Genomic DNA, 25,669 nt, shown 5'->3' with positions numbered 1-25,669 from the left:
TTAATTTTGAGTCTCATAGCAAAGGGTCTGAATACTTATGTTAATAAGGTATTTCTGGTTTTTTTGTATAATTGTGCAAAATTTTCTTAAAACCCGTTTTCACTTTGTCATTGTGGGGTACTGTGTGTAGATTAAAGAGGGATTAAAAAAAAAAAATCAATTTTAGAATACGGTTGTAACGTAACAAAATATGGAAAGAGTCAAGGGCCCTGAAAACTTTCTGAATGCACTGTACAGTATATATATTCTATAGTTATATAATTTCAATCAATCTAGGTTGTAATGACTGTAATGTATTGACCCGGTCAAGGACAAACACATCTCTCTGTAGAGTGGAGCTAAGATGGTCCATATGTACCGTTTCATTTCACTGAATGATTTACAACAAAAAGGTTGTGTCAATGCTATTCCACTCCATTACTCAATGGAGGAATAAAATACAAAAAATACCTGCTGAGATTTGCCTAAGATTAGTCATACAGCAATTACCATTGAAAACGTGGCATACTCATTTCCCACAATGAACCCAACGTGGCATCCTATTTTGGGGCACAGAAATTCACATGCAATAAAAACAATGTTTGTTTAAGAGCCCTTAAGAGAACATAAAAGCCATCTTGCACACAGTATAAGTAAATAAATACATGCGTGCACTACTGGTTGTGCAGAAATATTCCGAACTATGGACACGGTGTATTAGTTACTACTGTCACAGACTGCTGCATTAAACAGAACAAGACAGATCTCAATAGTGACAGTATGACAGTTAATTTATCAGGTCGGGTAAAGGCAGAGCTAACAGTAGTTTGATATTTCTGTTAAGCAACACAAAGATGTAGGAATACATTTCCAAATGATAAAAATACAGACTCCACAATCTAGCTTTGAAAACATTATTGAAGACAGAGTATTGAACATGGGATCTTAAATGATTGTAGACAGTGAGGTGTCAGATTTTTTTATGTTAACATTCTTTTGTTTGATCATCAAAAAGAGGACTATAATATAATTTAATGTACAGACAGACGAGAAATACCGTTCCAGCCCTTTGAATATCGTAATTAGCAGCAGGTGGTTGATAAAAGAACAAAGAATAATTGCATAATAAAAAGGTAACTGTACAATAAATCAAGTAGCAAAATCAGTAACCTATGTAGCATTACTGTAGGCTATTCAGCAATAAAAACCATTGACTGAGAAACCATTAAATTCCCCCAAAACAGCTAATGCCATATGTAGTAGGCCTTAAATCTAATCTAGACAAACAATTAGACTAGTACATGTGAGACAATGATTTGCAAAAAAAAATAAAAATCTTAAATACACTCCAGTTATATTAACAAATAACAAAAGTGCAGAGTAAAAATAAGTGTTAGAATTCAGTGCAACATTGCACAAAAACTAAAGGCTATAACAGAAGGCTAAATCAGTTCACTAATACAGGACTATTAAAGGCCCAGTGCATCACTTTTGTGAAAAATATATATATTTTCCAAAAGATTATTTATATTTCATTCATATTGTTTTTACTATTATGATTTTTCAGGGGGTGCTGTAGCACCCTCAGCACCCTTACTCCCCACGGCTATGAGGGCACCTATTGGTAGATGGGTACAAATAAAAAAGCAGAAGTTGAATATCCCTTTGAGCATAGTGAAGTTATTAATTACACTTTGGATGGTGTATCAATACACCCAGTCTCTACAAAGATAAAGGCGTCCTTCTTAACTCAGTTGCCGAAGAGGAAAGAAACCGCTCAGGGATTTCACCATGAGGCCAATGGTGACTTTTAAACAGTGAAATAGTTTAATGGCTGTGATAGGAAAAAACTTAGCATGGATCAACAACATTGTAGTTACTCCACAATACTGACCTAATTAACAGAGTGAAAAGGAAGCCTGTACCGAATAAAAATATTACAAAACATGCATCCTGTTTGTAACAAGGCACTAAAGTAATACTGCAAAAAAAATTGCAAAGCAATTAACCTTTTGTCCTGAATACAAAGTGTTATGTTTGAGGCAAATCCAATAAGACATTATTGAGTACCACTCTCCATATTTTCAGACATAGTGGTGGCTGCATCATGTTATGGGTATGCTTGTAATCATTAAGGACTGGGGATTTTTTTCAGGATAAACAAATACATGGAGGTAAGTACAGGAAAAATCCTAGAGGAAAGCCTGGTTCAGTCTGTTTTCCACCAGACACTGGGAGATGAATTCACAGTTCAGCAGGACAATAATCTCAAACACAAGGCCAAATCTACACTGGAGTTGCTTACCAAGATAACAGTGAATTTTCCGGGGTGGCCGGGTTACAGTTTGGACTTAAATCTACTTGAAAAACTATGACAAGACCTGAAAATGGTTGTCTAGCAAGGATCAACAACCAATTTGAAGAGCTTGAATATTTTTTTTACAAAATGGGCAAATGCTGTACAATCCAGGTGTGGAAAGCTCTTAGAAATTTACCCAGAAAGACTCACAGCTGTAATAGCAGCCAAAGGTGCTTCTACAAAGTATTGACTCAGGGGTGTGAATACTTTCGTCATTGAGATATTCATGCTTTTTTTTTATTACATTTGCAAACATTTCTAAAAACATGTTTTCACATTGTCATTATGGCGTATTGTGTGTAGATTGGTGAGAAACACATATATATTTAATAAATTCGGAATTCAGGCTGTAACGCAACAAAATGTGGAATAAGTCAAGGAGTATGAACACTTTCTGATGGCACTAAATGTACACTAGTCTCTCTTGCTCACTCTCAGCTGAGCTAGGCTCTCCTGGGTCAGCAAGCCTGAGCTTGTTGATATAAAACAGAACAAAGGGTAACCTACAACTTGATACCAGACGACTGCAACCTTAGACAACTCAAAATAAGGAGCTATCAGGTCAAAAAAATTTACATTTTTAAAAGTGAATAGTTGTGAAACCTGATCTTTCATCACTATAAACAGTCGGCCTACCATGCACTCTACAACCGCGTACCTTGTGACACAGAAATCTCCTCTACTGATCCTGATTACAGACGTAAAGGACCAGAGGCCTTTTCGTTGGCCTCCAATCGTCCACTTGAACACAAAGAGGAAGTAAATTCCCCTCTCAAAGTCTTTCAGGTGGACTGAATGGCATCAACCGCAGGAAAGCTGGATCAATAACAGTTTAAAATCAAAGTGCTTTAAGCAACGTAAATATAAAAGGGAGAATAAACAAATAACAGTCTGACAGTAATAAGATAGAATTGTTCCCAAGCGTTGTGAAATCAATGACATTGTTTCTACCATGTGGTGAAATAACTTGACGTTTAAACACTTCCCACTAGGCAAAAACAGGTTGAGTCAACCTGGTTCCCAAGTCATTTCAACCAACAACAAAAAGTCAATATGAAGGCATCAAATCAACGTGGAAAACTGATTGACTTTGAAAAAAAGTAATCAATGTAAGTTAATCGTATCTTTTTAAATCACCCAACTTTTAACCTAAATCCAATGACATTGTGTCATTTTTTTGTTGATTTCACACTGAATTCAAATTAGTTATACTCAACCAAATGGAAATCAAAACTAGACGTTAAAATGACATCTTTGCCCAGTGGGTTTACAGACAGCTTTACATATACGTTAAGCGTTCAAGCAGACAAACAATAAGACCTACTTGGATACTTCGGAATGATAAGAGAGTTATCACAGACATTTTTAGCCTAACCAGGGGTGACAATCTGGCCAGTTACTCAATAGATTATGTAATACCATATTCTGTTAGTTCAGTATATTCATATAATGCCTAGAGGAAAACCCTTAAGTATGTGTAACACCAGACTTGGTCTATGCCACAAAAAAACATAAACACTTGTAACATCAAACTATACCCCATTGTGTAAGTCATTCTGCTCTGTAGTAGTTTACTTTCTCTTTGTCGAGTGAATTTAGGGGCTATTCCTCAGCCAAACAGATTTGACATGGGTCTGGATTTAAATGAGCTTTTCCTGGACCCGTTAAGCTCCTCTGTCTCACAGTGTGCTGGGAACGAAGTGCTGTGAACTATCTGCGAAGATCTGAAGCGGATCTTCTGGAGTTTGGGCCTCATCTTGCTAAAGGACGATTTCCTCAGCAAGGGTTTCTGTCTGGCCTGGTCTACTCCATCACCTGTGTCCTCCTCGCTGTGATTGTGCAGTTTGAGGGGCGTCAGATTAGACTGGAGAACTTTAGACAACCTCCAACGCCCCCCATCCCCATAGTCTGTGTTCTCTGAGTCCGAGTCGCCGCCAACACCCGCCCCGATGATGTCACGGATATCAACGGCCACACTGTTTGTAAGATACTGACACGCCCTTTTCCCATTGTAATCTCTGGCCTCTACGTCTGCGTCATAGGCTCCTACCAGTAACTTCACCACCTCAACTTGGTTGTGCATTGCTGCTAGGTGTAGGGGCGTGTAGCCGGCACTTGATCGGGCGTTGATGTTGATGGGCACTGTGTGTTGTTTGGCAAAGTTCACAAGAAGCGCCAGCAGCTCTTGTTTACCCTGCTTTGCGGCCCAGTGCAGGCAGGTGAACCCAGTCACAAAATCCTTCTTCATGACAAGGTTCGGTTCAGAGGAAAGGAGACGGTGGAGACTCTCCCATTGGCCGTCGGATGCACACATCATCCATTCGTGTTCCAACGGGTCCAGAGTGACTGAAGCACCGTCTTCGTCTGTAGTAGAGGAAACCACAGAGGCGGAGTCCGAGTTCCTCAACACCATGCTGCGTCGCACCTGGAGGGAGCTGTTCATCATGAGCTCAATAAAGTTATTACGGCTACTTTTAGGTGTGTAGCTGTCACTCCCAGATATGCTCTGTTGAAAATCATAATATTGGCTTTCGTCTGCCCCGTCCTCTGTTGAAGGGTGACGGGACAGCAGGCTGTCCTGTGCATTAGTTGGAAATGGACGTATGGGTAAGGGGAACATAGAGCCATCCGCGGATGTAGGTAAAGGTGACGCCTCAATCACTGCAATTTTCGGTATGTCATGCGGTTGCAATGTCGTGCGGTTGCAATGAATGTCCCTCTTGGTCAATTTCTGCTCTGCATTACCACCAATGCCTAACGCATTTCCCATATTGTCTGATAGACTATTATTTTGAACTACAGACCTTGTTAACGCAGCTCTTTCTACAATTTTACCTTCCAAAATAATTCCAGAAATGTCAGGCGGTCTCGCTCTCGTGGCATTGTCAGTTCCGTAACCTGAGCCAAGTGAAATGTCTTGTGCCTCTTCGTTTGCAGTGATTTCCCAAGAGTGCACATGCCCAGCAGATGATACTGACTGTGCACCACAACTGCATCTATCTTCTATAAAGTTCTTATATGATGTTGATATAGCAGCACCGCTGTCCTCTTGTTCCAATAAGGTGCCTGTCCCGTTACCATTGCACTCGCTGTCTTTTTCCACTGTACACTTCAATGAAACTCGATACTTCTTTTTTAAACATACACATTTCACTCCATTCTCCAACTTTACAAATGCGACATTGTCCACGTATCCCTTGAATTTCTCCCGAACAATTGCTTTCTGGTCAGGGTCTTCTGGGAAAACAGCTTTGAAATAGCCAATGAATATCTTGTTTTTCACTCTCCCTCCTCGCTCGGTTAGAAATTGAACAACCGCTTCTTGGGTGCACTCGGTCGCCATTACTGATTAAAAATTAATTAAAAGGCTACGGTAAACCACTTACAGATCTAAAAAAAAAAAAAGATCTTCCTTTTTATGTTTATAAATTAGCTAGAGTTTAATCAGCCCGTACAAATACGATTTTCACCTGCCCTGGTTGGTGTTGTCTCATCACATCATCCTCAGACCTTGTGCTTCTTTGATACAGAATAGAAATTAATAGAACTGTTACCCACCCAGAGTTGAGTAAGGAAGGACCCACTTTTGCAAGCAGACCTGTCTATCCGTTTTATTTCTATGGTTACAGCGATCCACTACAGAGACATTAGAGAAAGGAGGAGATAGTTACCCTTGTGTAATGAACGTAACACTAAAGATTTTTATAACTAACCCAAGATAGACCAGAGGCTGTCGTTTCCAATGGGAGGAAATTAATCGTGGTGGGTAGAACTAGCAAGGAGATGGGAAGAGCCATGCACTAGCTAGTGAGATCTCAATGGCACGTTCTAGTATTTATTTGCATATTTTCGTTAGGGAACGCATACTATGAAGTGCTCAATAAGGCAATTCGCACTCCTAAACAACGCATTTTTGTTTTACTTTGGCAAAGGGTAAAGTCTGCAAAACGCAGTCCACTCTGTTTGTTATAGATTATAGTTTTGGAAACATAAAACCGTATGGAGATCAAATGTTTCATCGATTAGAAAATTAGCAGAATGTTGGCCAAAATCCATCTCAATCCAACTTCTCACCATGCCGGTCACTGGGCTTCCTCGCATTAACATATTTGGTAGTGAGAGGAAACGCCAACCGGATGCTTCACATTTATACATCCGGTTTAATATCTGGCTCAATGTCTATCTGTCTATAATGCAGCGTTCAAAACACCCGGAAACTCGGAAAAATACGAGGTCAAATAATGAAGTCTGTATTTTAAGTTCGGAAAGTCAGAGCTCTAGGAAGAGTTGGAATTCCTAGTTGGATGGCTGTTCAAATCGATTTTCCCAGTCGGAGCTCGTTCTTTCCCAGCTGTCTTGAACGTGGCATAACGCCCCAAACAGCAGAATGTCAAGCGATCGCGTTCACTTGTAAATGCTGCTTCGAGTGGTTGCAAACGAATCTTCTCACAATCCCTTATCAAAATCAGGGTATGAGTCGAGAAACCTGCCTATTTTCCTTGAAAGTACGTCATTTCACGATTTCAGAGAACAAGTTAATTATCTAAAATCTCGGAAAATACTTATGTTCATGCTAATGTTGTGTTTTTGAGCTAACGCCCAGTCACTCATTAGTCCCAGAAATGTACCGCGTGGGCCATAGACGATGCATGGGCAACGTACACACTGAGCGTTAATAAGATTCCAATGGCGTTTCCCATCTCCCCAAAATTATCTCTGTCCACGCCTCATAGGCAACCACAACATTGGGAAACTGTGACCCCTGAAACGCCATTTTGGAATCTATATTAGTGGTCGGTCAGTCAAAGTCGCGCAGGGAACCAAAATGTCTACTTAGTTTCACACCATGTATGTCCAACGAATTTCCGGAAAAGTGGTTTATACCATTCATTCTATGGGGGTCGCTATATAGTAACTAACAATCCTGCAGTTCAAAATAACTACCCTGTACTCACAATTTGATGAATACATAACACAAAATCAGAAGATGTAGTACTTCATATATATAGTTGATTTTGTTAAACACAAACATAACGATCACTCGTGTCTCCCCAACCATGAAAAAAGTGTGCAAGCCTACATTCCTCTCATGGCTACGTAGATGGTCGATTTTTCAACTTTTTTAGTTGAGCCTATTTTCTTTACAGCCTGTTAGTATTTGTAGCTATTAGCTGCTTTATTCCGAGATGACTTCGTCGGATGTTGCTCAGGGGGTAATTGTTGTGTTTAATGTAATCGCTAAACAATGTATATCTACAGTTGTAAAACTTACGACACGTTTAGCTTGCTAGTCAGCATGGTTACGTTCCAGGTCGACTTTATTGCTGTCGCGCTGCGTAATCCTGAAAGGTAAACACTTATCTGGGCGTTGTGAGATCTGACCGTCTGCTCAGCAGGATTGCAATACGACGACCTGGAACTGATTCAATAACTTTTTCACTATCCAGGTAGCTATGTGGCTAACAACGTAGCTCCGACCAGCGTTTCTAAGAAGCAGGGTTTTACTGCTGGAGCTTGTTTACGCCATTTGAGCAATAATTAACATATGAAATGCACATAGAACAAAAAAATTGCCATAATCTGTCAAGCTAGTTTGCCGATGTGGCAGCCAATGAAAGTTAACTTTGTGTGCTAGCTACAAAATCTAGCCAAATGTATGCTGCTGAAACTGTTCTGCCATCTCCAGCCTTTCCAGGTCTATCCACAATCTGTGTCAGTAAAGAAATGGGCAGGTCAGGTAGAGTGTCATTCATATAAATAGATGTTTGTGTGTACTGTAGACAAATGAACATGTAGCTTTGTATGGGTAAGTAGTGTACAGTCTTGGCCAAAAAGTGTTGCGAATGACACAAATATTAATGAAACTCTGCTGCCTCAGTGTCTTTAGATATTTTTGTCCGATGTTACTATGGAATACTGAAGTATAACTACAAGCAGGTCATAAGTGTCATAGGATTTTATTGACAATTACATGAAGTTGATGCAAAGAGTCAATATTTGCAGTGTTGACCCTTCTTTTTCAAGACCTTTGCAATCCACCCTGGCATGCTGTCAATTAATTTCTGGGCCACATCCTGACGGATGTTAACCCATTCTTGCATTATCAATGCTTGGAGTTTGTCAGAATTTGCGGGGTTTTGTTTGTCCACCCGCCTCTTGAGGATTGACCACAAGTTCTCAATGGGATTAAGGTCTGGGGAGTTTCCTGGCCATGGACCCAAAATATCGATGTTTTGTTCCCCGAGCCACTTAGTTATCACTTTTGTCTTATGGCAAGCTGCTCCATCATCCTGGAAAAGGCATTGTTCGTCACCAAACCGCTCCTGGATGGTTGGGAGAATGTGTTGGTACCATTCTTTATTTATGGCTGTGCTCTTAGGCAAAATTGTGAGTGAGCCCACTCCCTTGGCTGAGAAGCAACCCCACACATGAATGGTCTCAGGATGCTTTACTGTTGGCATGACACAGGACTGATGGTAGCGCTCACCTTGTCTTCTCCGGACAAGCTTTTTTCCGGATGCCCCAAACAATCGGAAAGGGGATTCATCAGAGAAAATGATTTGACCCCAGTCCTCAGCAGTCCAAACCCTATAACTTTGCAGAATATCAGTCTGTCCCTGATGATTTTCCTGGAGAGAAGTGGCTTCTTGCTGCCCTTCTAGACACCAGGCCATCCTCCAAAAGTTTTTGCCTTTTGCCTCACGTGCAGATGCACTCACACCTGCCTGTTGCCATTCCTGAGCAAGCTCTGTACTGGTGGTGCCCCAATCCCGCAGCTGAATCAACTTTAGGAGACGGTCCTGGCGCTTGCTGGACTTTCTTGGGCGTCCTGAAGCCCTCTTCGCAACAATTGAACCATTCTCCTTGAAGTTCTTGATGATCCGATAAATGGTTGATTTAGATGCAATCTTAATGGCAGCAATATCCTTGCCCGTGAAGCCCTTTGTGCAAAGCAAGGATGACTGCACGTGTTTCCTTGCAGGTAACCATTGTAGACAGAGGAAGAACAATTATTCCAAGCACCACCCTCCTTTTGAAGCTTCCAGTCTGTTATTTGATCTCCAGCCTTGTCCTCATCTACACTCACACCTGTGTTAATGAGAGAATCACTGACATGATGTCAGCTGGTCCTTTTGTGGCAGGGCTAAAATGCAGTGGAAATGTTGTTGTTTTTTAGATTCAGTTCATTCAAGAGGGACTTTGCAATTAATTGCAATTCATCTGATCACTCTTCATAACATTCTGGAGTATATGCAAATTGCCATCATACAAACTGAGGCAGCAGACTTTGAAAATGTATATTTGTGTCATTCTCAAAACTTTTGGCCACGACTGTACACACAATGTAAACATAGGAATATAAGATTATTTACCTAGGTTAACCAGTCCAAGCTGTTGTCAGATATTGTCATATACAGAGTTGGCCTAATGTTAGGCTATGTATCCCTATAACAGGACAAAAATGCCCGGCCTCTGTCCTTGTCTGGCCATGTTGGCTTCGATAGCCTACCTCACCAGCTGGTCAACAAATCAACATGTCAAGGTTTCTGCTTCAATATCCTCTGTATTGGTGAGTAACGTTGTGATGTTACATTAAAAGTTCAGCCACCAGACCAGTAGCCCCTTTTTAGATGGAAAAAAATGTTGGCCCATTTCCTTTCAATTAATTTATTCTGGACTTGTGCCCAGAATCCTCAACTGTCTAAAATGTATTTTTCATTTTCCTCAAGTTTGACCCTAATTTTACAAAGCAATGTTGTCACTAAGATTAGCAAACAGTATTTCCCCCCACTATCCAGGCGAAACAGGTATTGGCAAATCCACCCTAATGGACACACTGTTCAACACTAACTTTGAGAACTTTGAGTCGTCTCACTTCGAGCCCAAGGTGAAGCTGCGAGCGCAGACCTATGACCTGCAGGAGAGCAACGTGCGACTCAAGCTGACCATCGTCAACACAGTGGGCTTTGGGGACCAGATGAACAAGCAGGAGAGGTGAGAGAAGTGCAGTCATGATATACCTGGGTCGTATTCATTCGGCACTTGTCCGATAGCTTCAACCCTGTGTTTTAGTGTTCCGTTTCGTAAACGTTTTGCTACCGTAGCCTATGCCCTACCGAATATGACCCTGATGTTGCATGACAAAACAAAGCATGTTATTTTGTCTTTCAATCCACCACAAATCACTTGTTTTACCACATACACTACGCAACGTCCGATGGAGTATCTGCTCTCTGAATGTTTCCTTCGGCAGCTACCAGCATGTTGTGGACTACATTGACACCCAGTTCGAGTCGTATCTACAGGAGGAGTTGAAGATCAAGCGGTCCCTCCACAACTTCCACGACTCCCGTATCCATGCCTGTCTCTACTTCATCGCCCCTTCAGGACACTCTCTCAAGTCCCTGGACCTGGTCACCATGAAGAAACTGGACAGCAAGGTGCCTGACTAAAACTAAAAGAAGCTGTCACTATTGTGTTTTTTTGGCACAGTTCTACAGCATTAGTCTATGAATATGAACATTTTTTTTTTCATAATTGTTGTTGTGTTTAAATGTAGAATTAATTAAGGGGGTGTTTTTCATTTTATTTAGTGTTATGGAGTATTTGGGCAGTTTAGGAAGTGTCATGGCGGTTGGTTAAAAACTGGGAGTTGCATGATGAGTAATTATTACTGTGTTACTGTGACAGGACTGAACAAGCCTGACAAAGCAGGATGTTGACTTAGTTCAGACACTGGGCAATCACAGAAGTCTGTCCTGATTGTGCTTTTAGTTGTCTAGTTAAATAAAGTTTTTTTTTAAAACATACAAGTCAGATAAGAAAAAATTCTTATTTACAATGACAGCCTATCCCGGCCAAACACTAACGACGCTGGGCCAATTGTGTGCCGCCCTATGGGACTCCCAATCACGGCCGGTTGTGATACATCCTGGAATCAAACCAGGGTCTGTGGTGACGCCTCTAGCACTGAGATGCAGTGCCTTAGACCTCTGCGCCACTCGGGAGCCCAATAGCTGTATGTTTTACAGTACTGTTCCTTCACAAAAGGGAATGTGTTTCTACTTGTAAAATGAACGATATGTCCTGTTTGAATCTTGAGGAAATAATGTCAATTCGGGGGGGAAAAAAGTATTATTTACAAGACAACCTGTGTATTTTTTTTTTTTGTAGGTCAACATCATTCCTGTCATCGCCAAAGCAGACACCATCTCCAAGAGCGAGCTCCACAAGTTTAAGATCAAGATCATGAGCGAGTTGGTCAGTAACGGTGTCCAGATCTACCAGTTCCCTACCGACGACGAGACAGTCTCCAAGATCAACACTGCCATGAATGTGAGTTGTCTAACATTCCCTTGGCATCTTTCAGGCTCTCTGCCCAATTCCATACCTCACAGTGGTGAATTTGACTGTGCTAGACAGTGCACCTCAGTGAGCATGGATACATGCACACAGTAACACGATTATTGTGGATAGTGTGATGAAAACATTTACATGCTTTGGAAGAAGAACGATTTCCCTAATAATCCCGTTTACATGGATACATCAGAAATCAGGCTACCTGATGGGACTTTGGTCAATAGAAAATATGCAATAAAAAATAAATGTTCTACGACAGCGACAAGTTCTTTAAAAAAAAAAAAGTTTGGACTTCTAAAGTTTGTATGAGAACTACTTCAAATATTCCTACTTCCATTTTTTCCGATCTCACTTCATTCACGCTAAAGAGGGAGGCTCGCTCGGCTGGTGCTAGTACATGCGCAGATAACATTCGTACCTCGCCTATTCCTCTCTGATTTAGAAGATACTGTTGCACAAACTACATGCCGATTTATGTCCTTCATGGAGTTATCAGAATTGTTCAGGAAGGTCTGCTCAATCCAAGAGTACAACCAATTATTTACAGCTTTATCCCAAAAACTGGAGGAGGCAGGTGGCAGTGGGAGGAAGGAGGGAACTGGTCTGTCTGCCCAATATAAGGATCAAAACTGGCGGAGGAATAAAAATAGCATAAATAGGAAAGTATACCAGTTTCATTTGAGGACCAGGATGTTGACAACTGTGCCATACAAGTTGCAAAATAGTTGGGAAGAGATTTTTGATAACCCGATTCCATGGTACAGGGTGTATGAGTTGATATACAAAACAACGCAAGATTCAAGGCTTCGGTGCTTTCAACTAAAGTTATTATATAGAATTCTCGCCACCAACAAAATGTTGAATATTTGGGGCATAAAATCATCGAAGCTCTGACTATTTTGTCGTGAGGATACAGAACCAATAGACCATTTATTATGGTATTGCCCTCAGGTAGCCTGTTTCTGGTCTCAGGTTCAGGAATGGCTGAAAATGCATAGCATTGATCTAAAATTGACCCTAGAAATAGTAGTTAGGAGATCTGGAGAGACCGGGTCAGTCAATCACCAATATACTAATACTCTTAGTAAAAGTATTTATCTTCAACACGCAATCTGGATTCTATTCAATTAGATAGATTGCAATTGTACGTTAAACATCATAGCATAGTTGAAAGATATGCATTGCGTAGAAACACGAAGAGGGTGGCCAGCAGAGATAGATGGGATGGGCTAAGGGAAGCTGAGGGTTGGGATGTGGAATTGCAGGCAAGTGGGACTGGAGTTGTTGCGTAGGAGATAAAATGTAAAAAGTCTAAATATAACACAATAAAAAAGTAAAAGTTTGAATGACACCGAGGGGCAGTGTTTTTACAGCTAATGCTGGTTTGTCTGGGGCTGATGCCATGCAGGTGTTTGTACACATGCATATACACACACACTCTCATCCAAATAAACGCATACAAGAACACACACATACATGTAATAGTGCCAGACATGCATACAAACATATACAGTTGGCAGTGCTGTTATGATTTTAGTTGTCCTTGATGTTGTTTTTGTGTTTTAAAATGTTTGCTGTCTTTTTTTCTCTTCTGTTCATTCTCTTGGTTGTTGGTGCATTGGGGGGGTTCTTGGGGGTGGGGAATGGAATTGATTGTATTTTTTTTATTTTTCTACTGGGGGGGGGGGGCTGTAGGAGGGGTCTCGAATGGTTGAGGGGCAGCTATTGGAGAACTGTGGGGGGGATCTTGGAGGGTTCGGGTTCACGGTTTTTGGCCTGGTGGGATATCTGTCAACGTGCCCTTGAGCAGGGCATTGACCCTGGATGCTTCTGTGTGTCGCTCTGAATGGGAGTCTGTTGGATGACCGCTGTGGTGTAGTTGTTGAGCGGCTTCACTGCATGTTTCGGATATTAAATTCAATAAATAATTAAACATGCTGATTTAGGCCTACAACAGCACTGGTATCAGGGTGTATTAGCTGTCTATGTTTGCTCTGACTCAGCAAATGTTTTCATGGCTAGCTAATAAATTTACTAAGTAAAGGCAAACTCTCTGTTTGCAGACAGTAATATACACAAACTAATAGTGTCATTATAGAATGCTGGTGAATGTGACAAATACACATTTATTTGATTTGTATTAAGAAGCAAAGTGGAAAACCGCATCGACATATTGGTGAGGGAGGGAGAGAGACGAGTCACATATCACATTTGAACAAACCAAACATCGAAATAACGTTATAGAAGAAGAAAAACAGTCCATGTAGCAATACTGGTATACCGTCCAACCCTAGCGTTTGCTTTCTTTGACCGTACTCTTGATTTTAAGATAAGCAGAGTAAGGTGTTTACATGACTAATGCCATACTTAACCTACTGCCAAAATCACTTTAATATTGACTTAGTGTGCATGTACTCCGTGTCTTCTAAGATCTATTTGCTAATGTCAGGGTATCCTGCCTTTTGCTGTTGTGGGGAGCTCCGAGGAGGTGAAGGTTGGAAATAAAATGGTCAAAGCTCGGCAGTATCCCTGGGGTGTGGTGCAAGGTAGGCAAACCTGTTTTACCATGTAGGCTTCAGGCTTACAGCTTGTGTCTATGGCTCTGCAGTACAAATGCCAGGAGGTAAAGGCCTGTCTGTCTTGTTTCAGTGGAGAACGAGAACCACTGTGACTTTGTGAAGCTGAGGGAGATGCTGATCTGTGTGAACATGGAGGACCTGAGGGAGCAGACCCACACGCGCCACTACGAGCTCTACCGCCGCTGCAAACTGGAGGAGATGGGGTTCACGGACACAAACCCGGAGAGCAAGCCAGTCAGGTACGGAGAGAGCAGGGTGTGCCACGCACGGTTATCATAATTCTGGGCCTGTGGTAACCAGATGAGGTGCACAGATTAAAAGGTCTGTGGGAAAACATTTTAACATTTATACAGCGAGAGGAGGCTGTAAACGTTGTTTTAAACCGCATGCGTCGACAGCCTGCAGGAAACCTATGAAGCCAAGCGTCACGAGTTCCTGGGAGATTTGCAGCGGAGAGAAGAGGAGATGAGACAGATGTTTGTCCAGAGAGTCAAGGAGAAGGAGACTGAGCTGAAGGAAGCTGAGAGAGAGGTACTGGACACACACACAGACACACCGTGCTATACAGGTCAGCAAGAGACATATAGGTGTTGACGTTCATCACAGAAAACCCGTCTTCAATGACCTTTCATATTAAATTAATGTATTTTTGGTTGAAGAGATCCACGTGAGAAGCGTCTTTTTGGGGTTTTTAGAAAAGCACTAGAAATTCGGGGTATTAAAAACACTTGATGTTTTCCCTCAGTTGCAAGGTAAGTTTGAGCAGCTGAAGAGACTGCACTCTGAGGAGAAGAGCAAGCTGGATGAGAAGAGAAGGTCTCTGGAGGACGAGATCAACACCTTCAGCAAGAAGAAAACAGCTGCCGAGCTGCTCCAAGGCCAGCCCTTCAACACTAACGCCAACCTCAAGAAGGACAAAGACCGTAAAAAGTAAGACGCATGTTATTGTAAAATAAGTTTCAGGACGTCCGCTTAATTCCCTTCCAAGATGTTTATTGTTGAAATGTTTTGGACAGCTCAAAGCTCTCTTACACATGAATCTATCCTAATTCAATCATAACCTATTTCCCCTCTCAATTTCATGTTGCATGTGCAGAGACTAACAAAAATGAATGTACACCAGAATTGTATATTGTGTGTGGACTGCAGGCATTATACAGTCATTTTAGTTCATCAGTGTGATTGTATTTCTGATTGACAGGAGCCTAGAGATGGAAGCTAAGGATGTTAAGTTAACTTGTGACGAGGCTACTAACCAAAACCACAACAGTTGCTTCAGAAACCTGTGAAGTCAGTGAGATGATAGGGAGGGAAGCAGTGTATAAAGAACACATCAGTTTGGTTTTTTGATAAAAGGAAACTATTGATTTGACAGTTGATAGGAAAGCTTAGTTAATGAGTATAGATGTGTGTTATGATGTAGTGACACAGATCTCAAAATTGACTTTTTTGTTGGGTCTTTAGCTCTGGGTTCATGTGAAGAAATAAAATGGACAAAGACCCCCTCCCATCAGACAGAAGAGGAATAAATACAAAATGGAGTACATTCACCGATAGTCGTCATTGTTTTGGCTTATTAGTCAAATCACAAATGTTAGTTCAATTCCAGCCAGACTATTGATAATTCTCTTTAATACTGGTAACCCTTTTGTATTACTTTACTTTTCACTTCTACCGCTAGAGGGCGCCAAATGATCAAGGTCTGGTTAGGGTTATCATTGAAAATACTGTACTTCACACCAAACAGAAATACAATTTGTTTGATGGTCAACAGTACATTGACATTCCATATGTATTTAATTGTCCAATCTCGGAAATAGTTGTGTTACCGGGTTGTCTTGAGTGTTCACTTTTAAATGGGATATCAGATAATGTGTCAACTTGACTTGAACTTGTTCAACTTTAATTCTGCACATAGTAGAATATATATATTTGCATGTCTTTTAAAATATTCTGTTCACCACTAGTGTGTATTATATAGCTTGATATTTATTCTATGCATTATTATTGTAGACTCATGGGTTTCTGGATGGATTCCATGCGTAGTAATACCGAACTCTGGTCCAGGACGTTCCTCACATGTTACATTAGCGGAACACGAACCGTCGACCAGAGCTACGTTATATCCACGCATGTGTTACATTCCAATCACTGAGGTATTATTGAAATTACTTCTTTTTAACACTTATTGTATGCCTTACTGCCACATACCTTGTATTTTATTCAAATGCTAAAGAATGAAGCAGCTGCTCAATGACCTTTCTGAATTGAACACTACATCAAATGGTTTTGACACAAGGCACCTCGGGATATATTGCCAATATACCACGGCTAAGGGCTGTGGCCAGGCACTCCACGTTGCGTCGTACGCATGAACATTCCTTAGGCATGGTATATTGGCCATATACCACACTTCTTCTTTGGGCCTTATTGCTTAGAAATAGTATGTCGTGTGTGGAATGATTGATGTTATAATTGCCAGACATATTTTCCCTCTCAGAAAGGATAGCTTTGAAAATAACTTGTGTAATTTAAGCGGTTTAGGTACACAGCTTTTTTCTTAACTCTCAAATATGAACTGACGTTTGTTCTTAGGTGTGAAGGGTTTATATCACCAAAAATAAAAACATGATATGTTTGTCGTAACATGTCGTTATTTAACTGTACAAATGAATTGAAGAGGTATTAATTAATCTTGTTTATTTACATATCAAAAGTACAACTCCAGGCCGTCCAGGTTAGGGAGGGATTGGCCGGTAGGGATGTCCTTGTCACATCGCGCACTAGCGACTCCTGTGGCGGGCCGGGCGCAGTGCACGCTAACCAGGTCGCCAGGTGCACTGTGTTTCCTCCGACACATTCGACCTTAGTCTCTCCCGAGCCCGTACGGGAGTTGTAGCGATGAGACAAGATAGTAACTACTAACAATTGGATACCACGAAATTGGGGAAAAAAGGACAATTAAAAAAATAATAATAATAATTTAAAAGTACAACTCCATAAAATCACTCCAGCAAATACACAAAAACATAATTACAAAGCACCGGTGTTACTCTGCTCTTGACTTTAGTGACCTCAGAACGGGCATGATGTCATCCAGACAGTCAACATCTGAAAGATCAACCAAAATAGATGTACTAACCACATGATCAGTAAACGATTTCAAACTAAATGCATTATTGGATGGCAACGTCTCCTTACCGAGAGTCTGGAGCAGCTCCTGAACCAAAAAGTAGAATGCAGGGAAGAACTCCTCATGTTCCTTTACCTTCAAAATAATACTGACAAGCGCACATATTTAACCCCAGGCAGTAGGCTAATTTTATAACATTAAGACAACGTTACACAAAATAAATTCTGGAGATTTGCTGCTGGTACCTGTCAATATCACTGGTTCCCAGGAGGACTTGGAGCTCGTGGCCAACCGTGGCCTCTGGGGAGTTGACTAGACTGGCTACCTGGTTTACCACCTCACTAGGGGGCGCTCTGTCATCTGAAATTAAATTTAGAAGTGGGAAAAGAATAACATCCCTCAACCAAGTACACTGAACAAAAATATAAACGCAACATGTCAAGTGTTGGTTTCATGAGCTGAAATAAGATCCCAGAAATGTTCCACACTCTCAAATCTTCTCTCACATTTGTTTACATCTCTGTTCATAAATTCATAGATTAAGGCCTAATGGATTTATTTCAATTGAACAATTTCCTTGTATGAACTGTAACTCAGTAAAACCTTGTTGCATATTACATTTATATTGTTGTTCAGTCTATGTTCTGGAGAACATGAATTGACCAGTACAGTATGTGCTATTGGGCGCCGAAGACGTGGATGTCAATTAAGGCAGCACCCCGCACCTCTGATTCAGAGGGGTTGGGAAATAAATGGACAAAGGCATTCGGTTGTAGAACTGACTAGGTATCCCCCTTTCCCCAAGGGTGCTGTAGAATAGCTCAAATGAGTTGTAGACAGACAGTCCTACCCAGGGCCAGGATGTCCCTCAGGTTCCTCATAGCGTTGGTCATCTCCCCAAGCCTGGTGTAGACCTCGTTCATGCGTGGATACACCCCGCTGAGGGAGGTTATATCAAACAGCTTCTGGAAGTGGGACACCATGGACTGGAGAGTGTTCTTAGTGGGGCTCCTCAACACCTGGTTAGGGTTAATTTCACATAAAGAGTTCTGAGAATATTGCTGTATCACAAACATTGTACATGAGAAATGATCCGAGGTACAATGGTTTTGCCTTATCTAAAGTTGAGATGTAATTTCCATGGTTACTCCATCCACTGCTGTAAGCCAGGACTACCAACCTTATCCTCCCCAGAGTTGGTCTCCTCTAGCAGAGTGTCCACCAATAGCATAAGGTCCTCCACTCGAACACTTTCCATAAGACTATTAGCGCCTGCTGGCTGCCATGGTAACAGTCTCAGCATCAACTTACTCAAGGCACAGTGCAGGTCCTAAGCACACAGAGAGAGAGAGAGAGAGAGACAAGTAAAGACATGGGTCTCTAGACTAGAGAATGGTAAACATTACGCCGTTAAAGTAGCCTATTCTAGCCATACATATCATAGAAAACTGAGATGTTGAAGATATGAAGAGCTCCTAAACTCTGGCTTTCAGTGACAGGGCATGTTGACACTGGACCATTGGACCTGGCTGCATACATGGTAGATGCACTTTATAGACAGTCAGTCAGCTCTCACCTTCAGTGAAGCCAGTTGGTCAGCCCACATCTCCAGAGATGAGAGGAGTTCGTCAAACTCGACCATCCCTGAGGCCCTGTTGGACAACTGATGACTGGTTGATGGCCTCGCTCTATGGAGCCTCAGTGGAGCCCCGGAAGTAGTCAAAACCGCTCTGATGTCATTCAGAACCTGGAAGTCAGGCAAGGCAAATAGTCCAGCAAAGTCTGATACAAAAAACAAAGTAAAGCGAGTTCATACTCGCTCCCGCTTTAGACAAGGGGAGATAAACGGAGTACCTTCTCGTGTCTGGCAGCCAAGGCCCTTGCCTTCGCCACCTCCTGGTTACTCAGAGCAGCACTCTCCTCTTCTTTAAACTCCCGAGCAGACCTGTGGTGGAGGTAAAGGAGATGATATGACTACCAATAGGACAGGCAGCGCTCTAGGTTAAGGTAAGGAAGGGGTTAACTGTGAGGTTAAGCTGTGGTGCTCGTTGCATCCAAGAATGACGACAGTTGCGTAATGTTTTCCCACCTCATGTTATTCTGCTGAATAAGTCTGTCCATGCGTCTCAGTTGTTCTTTGTATGACTTCAGCTCTTTCACTGTGGGCCTAGATTCCAAGTCTTGCTTCAACTGCTGAATTTCTTTCCTAAGCTCCACCCTCTGCGCTTTGGTGTCCTTTAACTGTTCCTGATAGGACTATTGGGGAGAAGTAAGATTCGGAACTGAGATCATGATCATGGACTGTGGGGAAGAGGAACAGTTGTTACACTGTTCAAGACAAGTCATCCAGAACCATGAAGAGTTCTGGTGTTCATCGTGTTAGAATAGTACAGGAAGTCACCTGCAGGAGAGCTTTGTGATTGGGGGAGACCCCAGTGTTGCTTCTCATGCTGCACTGCGATTGGTCAGATGTTTGTGATCCCCCAGACTCTCCTTTGAGGGACCTGAGGGAAGAAGTAAAGGTTGGTTAGTGACATCTGTCTACTTTTCTTTAGTCTTACAGTGAGAAAGGGTGTGGTCATAAAAACGAAGCAAAACATTGAAAATAAGATTCTATACAATATTTACTTGATATCATCGCGGAGCTGTTCCATTTGGGCCTCATAGATGTCAATTACATCAAACACCCTGATAGAAAAGAAAGGTATTTGAAATCCTATAACTTCCAGCCATAAATCTATAATTATTTAGTTAAGCAAGGGTAAAATGCTGTATTATGAATACTAATCTATGGTCTTAACGACAGCAGCGGTTCATCTTACTGCTGGTCCACTGGTGAGTTGGGCCGAGCTGATCTCTTGTGGATCTGCTGAAACACCTGGTTCTGCCTAGCAACCCGCTTTTCTTCCTCTGTCACAGTGAAGTAGAGCTTCCTCTGCAACTGGGAAACCACATCTTTCTCCTCAGACAGCTTCTGCTCCAGGTCCTGGCAGCGTTTCTACCAGCGGCAGAGCAGGCAAACAAAACAACAATAAAAGACAAACAAGACAGTTACAGTATGATCAGGGGGTATCATGTGCTGTTGGGGGGAAAACACAGTGCCCAACTCTTGTGGCCAGTTCCCCAGACACAGATTAAGTCTCGACCTGGACTAAAAAGCATGGTGAATAGAGAATCTTCATTGAAAGCATTTTTTTTTAGTCGGGGACTAGACTTACTCTGTCGGTAAACCAGCCCCTGCTATTTCCAGGGCACCACCTACCTGTGCATCTCTCTTGTCCTGCTGAAGTTGGTGCACTTTGCTGTGCTGCTGCGCGGCCTTGCCAATGTAACCGTCTTCCAGGTCCTGCAGCTTGCTCTTCACCCCATCCAGAACTCCCTCCAACTCGGTAACCCTCTGGGACTGACGGGCAGCGCGGCTAACGTGCTGCTGAGCCTCCTCTCTGGAACAAACACCGGCAACACGTTAATTAAAGCTGGCAGGTCTAATGGATTATGATACAATACAGATAATTGTAAAGCAACACAAAAGACAGAAATGTCACACTGAAGCATTGCTACTATTCCTTTGGGACACAATTAACCCTTACTAAATGCTAGATAATTGTCCATAAGATCATTCAATTCTATGTAATCCTACATTTACATTAGTCATTTAGCAGACACTGTTATCCAGAGCGACTTACAGGACCAATTAGGGTGAAGTGCCTTGCTCAAGGGCACAGACAGATTTTTGACCTAGTTAGCTCTGGATTTGAACCAGTGACTTTTCGGTTAATGGCCCAACGCACTTAACCGCTAAGCTACCTGCCGCCCTCCTGTTTAATTGGATAATATAAATTGAAGAGGGCCATATTGAACTAACTGAGGTAAGTACATATCAAACAGAAGATCTTTCACAGGAAATTATGGTTAAGAGGATATACATAATTATTCAAGTGATCAACTGGGCAATACGAAATATATCAATAACCTGTCCTAGAAAAACAGTCAACAAAATTCAATTATCTTTCCAGGAGAGAAGCTAAAGTGAGGTAGCCTGGAATCCTAAATGATGTTTTGGGAAAAAAATACCATATCAGATTAAATTCCAGGTGAAAGAGAGGGTCTCTGACAGACAGGCTTAACATGGTGATAGATTGATGTTCAGGCTAGGTGATCTCCCTCCGTCACGCTCCAATGGTTAACACTTGCTGGCTGAGCAGCTGGTGGATGCCGGGCCCATGTCTACCTCTTACCCCTCTCTGTATTAGGCTTACTACTCATGTCCACCAAGACTATTGTGTGACAACAGCTGGCTGAAAAATGATCATGGATCTACATTATTCGGTAGATGGATGAACCACAGACCTGCCAAAAACATTTCCTTCTGACGTGGAGATTATTCTAATAATCATACAAGGTGATGGAGGAATGTTTAAAGAGGTGAGAAACAGGATCAAATAATTGGGGGTTCAAAAATATTAGGCTTCAAGAAGTAAGATTTCCTACATACTGGCAAAGCAATGTTCTGCATGTCCATGAGTGTCTCAAATGATTAAAAAAATAACTATTTAATATGAATTCTATAACTACGGTTGAAGTCGGAAGTTTACATACACTTAGGATGGTGTCATTAAAACTCGTTTTTCAACCACTCCACAAATGTCTTGTTAACAACCTATAGTTTTGGCAAGTTGGTTAGGACATCTACTTTGTGCATGACAAACATTTTTTCCAACAATTCTTTACAGACAGATAATTTAACTTATAATTTACTGTATCACAGTTCCAGTGGGTCAGAAGTTTACATACACTAAGTTGACTGTGCCTTTAAACAGCTTGCAAAATTCCAGAAAGCTATGTCATGGCTTTAGAAGCTTCTTATAGGCTAATTGACATCAGTTGAGACAATTGGAGGTGTGAATGTATTGCAAGGCCTACCTTCAAACTCAGTGCCTCTTTGCTTGACATCATGGGAAAATCAAAAGAATTCAGCCAAGCCTTCAGAAAAAAATTGTAGACCTCCACAAGCCTGATTCATCCTTGGGAGCAATTTCCAAATACCTGAAGGTACCACGTTCATCTGTACAAACAATAGTACTCAAGTATAAACACCATGGGACCACGCAGCCATCATACCGCTCAGGAAGGAGACGCGTTCTGTCTCCTAGAGATGAATGTACTTTGGTATGAAAAGTGCAAATCAATCCCAGAACACCAGCAAAGGATCTTGTAAAGATGCTGGAGGAAACAGGTACAAAAGTATCTATATCCACAGTCTTATCAACATAACCTGAAAGGCTGCTGAGCAAGGAGGAAGCCGCTGCTCCAAAACCTCCATAATAACCAGACTACGGTTTGCAACTGCACATGGGGACAAAGATTGTACTTTTTGGAGAAATATCCTCTGGTCTCATGAAAGAAAAATAGAACTGTTTGGCCATAATGATCCTTGTTATGTTTGGAGGAAAAAAGGGGAGGATTGCAAGCCGAAGAACACCATCCCAACCGTGAAGCATGGGGGTGGCAGCATCATGTTGTGGGGGTGCTTTGCTGCAGGAGGGACTGGTGCACTTCACAAAATAGATGGCATCATGAGGTAGGAAAATTATGTTGATATATTGAAGCAACATCTCAAGACATCAGTCAGGAAGTTAAAGCTTGGTCGCAAATCGGTCTTCCAAATGGACAATAACCCCAAGCATATTTCCAAAGTTGTGGCAAAATGGCTTATGGACAACAAAGTCAAGGTATTGGAGTCACAAAGCCCTGACCTCAATCCTATAGAAAGGTTGTGGGCAGAACTGAAAAAGCGTGTGCGAGCAAGGAGGCCTACAAACCTGACTCAGTAACACCAGCTCTGTCAGGAGGAATGGGCCAGAATTCACCCAACTTATTGTGGGAAGCTTGTGGAAGGCTACCAGAAACGTTTGACCCAAGTTAAACAATTCAAAGGCAATGCAACCAAATACTAATTGAGTGTCTGTAAACTTCTGACCCAATGGGAATGTGGTGAAATAAATAAAAGCTGAAATAAATCACTCTCTCTACTATTATTCTGACATGTCACATTCTTAAAATAAAGTGGTGATCCTAACTGACCTAAGAAAGGGAATTTTTACTAGGATTAAATGTCAGGAATTGTGAAAAAACTGAGTTTAAATGTATTTGGCTAAGGTGTATGTAAATTTCCAACTTCAATTGTATATAACTATTTACTTAAGTTGGTTGTTGGACTGGATGAGCTCCTGAATCAAGGTCTGTCTCCTGTCCGAGTCTGTAAGCATCGTCCTCAGCATTGTCCTGATGTCACAGGCCGACTTCTTCTCCAGAAGAACCAAGTCTATGACCAAGATGACAAAACATTAAAGTAGAATATCTTATTGTCCATTTTCCTTCTAGTTCTTTTTACTTATAGACCTATATTGTTAGGGTACCATGACCAGTGCCTCACTAAATAACATTGAGAAAACTAGCCAGAAACATTCAGACCCTGGCTGGCAGCTTACTGGAAATAGAAGAGCCAATAAGCAGAACAGGAGCAATGCGTGCACCAAATGATTTCCAGTTGGGGAAAGGCTCATCACAGAGTGGTGAGTTTGAGTACTAACTTACATGAGACAATGCACACCTAGAGCCAATAATTATGAAATAATTTGCACACACAGAAACACAAGACAGACAGTAGCATGTTGAGCGGTCTAAAGCATTAACACTCCTCCTTATCGACTTGTTCAACATGATCCAAGAAGTGAGTTAAGACATTTAGCTAAGATATGACAGTTCAGAATGTTACAGCAAGAAGATGATATAAAAACATACTAAACCATTACCTGCAAGGTTCTTATTCTCCACGGGATCGGCAAAGTGTACCGGCTTGAACCCATGGTGCTGGAGGAGTCTGTTCACAGCATCCCACTCTGTCTGCTCCTGCTGCTAGGTCCAAACACACAGCAAAACCACCACATCACACGGTCCATTACAACACAACACACAAAGGATGTAGTATGATGCAGTTTGTACCCATTTTTTTTATGCATACAACGCATAATATGAGCTCCGCTCTACCTGAAACTGGCTGTAGGTCCACAGAAACACATACGTCTTGTCTCTTGAATGAAACACAGCTTTTGTGTTCTTCCTATCCATCTCCTCTCTGGCTAACGCTGACTCTCCTCAGTATGTTATACACTTTAGGCTATACACACACCACCATGTCTGTTCCCGATGAGATAATTATATTCTAAGCGTTCCTCTTGCTCCATCTTCTATTTGACAGGACGCCCTCGGTGTGTGTCAGCCTCCTACTGTACCCCCCTCTCGGTGTGTGTCAGCCTCCTACTGTACCCCCCTCCCCCAGTCAACACCTAACGTTATATGGGGTTATCAAATTACGTGGTCCCCCTTTGAGCCCACCATGACAACACACAAACATAGTTGTAATACCTGTTCCATCTCTTCTCCACCTGCAGGGGTGAAAATGGGTTAGTTTACTAGCTAGCTGAGATAGCAGTGACGTTGAACACATAGACTAGCTATCTACTGTTAGCTAGCTAGCAATCTACGTTGCTAGCTAGTTAGCCAAGTATCGCATGTTTCGCAAAACAAAACACATAATTCATAAAACATTCTGAATACTTCTTTCCGACAATAACGTTTGGACTTAACATATTCACCATGTATGTGCTTGTTGTGATGATTGGTTTCTCCAAAAATGTCAGTTTCAAATTTCAAACAAACAGCGCGGAAGTAAAGTGGGATTTATTGTGGTCCGTTTCAACCAATAAGATAAAGCAAAATGTAAGGGGCAGTAAATGTAGGATTTTGATTGGTGAATCCAGGTTTGTCTCAGACATGGGCATTTTTGGTTTCTGCGTTCCATTAACGTAACATAGCAACCTTAAACATATGTTCCATATCGTTTGATTGCAGTCACACTGCACATGTAATTACTGATGTCGAATATAACATAATAAACTCAGCAAAAAAAGAAACGCCCTCTCACTTAAAACTGCGTTTATTTTCAGCAAACTTAACATGTGTAAATATTTATATGAACATAACAAGATTCAACAACTGAGAAAAAAACGGAACAAGTTCCACAGACATGTGACTAACAGAAATGGAATAAGGATCCAACAGGTCCCAGACGTGCTCGATGGAATCCATGAACAAGGAGGGGGGAGGGGGGTCAAAATCAAAAGTAGCACTCAGTATCTGGTGTGGCCACCAGCTGCATTAAGTACTGCAGTGCATCTCCTCCTCATGGACTGCACC

The 25,669-nt window shown here is 41.6% G+C and overlaps 3 protein-coding genes across 9 annotated transcripts; 1 reads left to right on the top strand and 2 right to left on the bottom strand.

The window, feature by feature from the left end:
• Nucleotides 1–996: 996 nt before the first annotated feature.
• Nucleotides 997–7,035, bottom strand: LOC135542520 (ankyrin repeat domain-containing protein SOWAHC-like). Its single transcript, XM_064969544.1, has one exon. It carries the CDS (start codon nucleotides 5,679–5,681, stop codon nucleotides 3,948–3,950), a length of 1,734 nt encoding a protein of 577 aa, XP_064825616.1. The 5' UTR covers nucleotides 5,682–7,035; the 3' UTR covers nucleotides 997–3,947.
• A 371-nt stretch (nucleotides 7,036–7,406) lies between these two features.
• On the top strand, nucleotides 7,407–16,915 carry LOC135542522 (septin-10-like). Of its 4 annotated transcripts, none has more exons than XM_064969545.1 (11): nucleotides 7,407–7,551; nucleotides 8,025–8,075; nucleotides 9,794–9,908; nucleotides 10,138–10,333; nucleotides 10,593–10,779; nucleotides 11,513–11,674; nucleotides 14,148–14,244; nucleotides 14,348–14,516; nucleotides 14,676–14,808; nucleotides 15,023–15,207; nucleotides 15,479–15,729. In XM_064969545.1, the coding sequence occupies exons 1-11, from the start codon at nucleotides 7,525–7,527 to the stop codon at nucleotides 15,564–15,566; spliced, it is 1,410 nt and encodes a 469-aa protein (XP_064825617.1). In that variant the 5' UTR covers nucleotides 7,407–7,524; the 3' UTR covers nucleotides 15,567–15,729. The 4 variants fall into 4 exon arrangements, with proteins under 4 accessions (XP_064825617.1, XP_064825618.1, XP_064825619.1 ...); XM_064969547.1 differs by lacking the exon at nucleotides 15,479–15,729 and adding an exon at nucleotides 15,742–16,915 and having other exon boundaries at nucleotides 7,408–7,551; XM_064969546.1 differs by lacking the exon at nucleotides 8,025–8,075 and having other exon boundaries at nucleotides 15,479–15,728.
• Nucleotides 16,916–16,962: 47 nt separating this feature from the next.
• On the bottom strand, nucleotides 16,963–25,160 carry cep70 (centrosomal protein 70). 4 transcript variants are annotated; one of them, XM_064969540.1, is made up of 16 exons: nucleotides 25,069–25,160; nucleotides 24,839–24,858; nucleotides 24,226–24,328; nucleotides 23,612–23,735; nucleotides 20,673–20,853; nucleotides 20,233–20,408; nucleotides 20,039–20,098; nucleotides 19,812–19,914; nucleotides 19,500–19,666; nucleotides 19,265–19,355; nucleotides 18,987–19,157; nucleotides 18,591–18,740; nucleotides 18,261–18,429; nucleotides 17,656–17,770; nucleotides 17,479–17,558; nucleotides 16,963–17,388 (listed from the first exon to the last, which is right to left on the bottom strand). In XM_064969540.1, the coding sequence occupies exons 2-16, from the start codon at nucleotides 24,845–24,847 to the stop codon at nucleotides 17,327–17,329; spliced, it is 1,761 nt and encodes a 586-aa protein (XP_064825612.1). In that variant the 5' UTR covers nucleotides 24,848–24,858; nucleotides 25,069–25,160; the 3' UTR covers nucleotides 16,963–17,326. The 4 variants fall into 4 exon arrangements, with proteins under 4 accessions (XP_064825612.1, XP_064825613.1, XP_064825614.1 ...); XM_064969541.1 differs by having other exon boundaries at nucleotides 24,226–24,325; XM_064969542.1 differs by lacking the exon at nucleotides 24,839–24,858.
• Nucleotides 25,161–25,669: the final 509 nt, after the last annotated feature.

Source organism: Oncorhynchus masou, chromosome 6, assembly GCF_036934945.1.
Source record: "Oncorhynchus masou masou isolate Uvic2021 chromosome 6, UVic_Omas_1.1, whole genome shotgun sequence".
NCBI lineage: Eukaryota > Metazoa > Chordata > Actinopteri > Salmoniformes > Salmonidae > Oncorhynchus > Oncorhynchus masou.
This window is presented reverse-complemented; position numbering and strand designations above follow the sequence as displayed.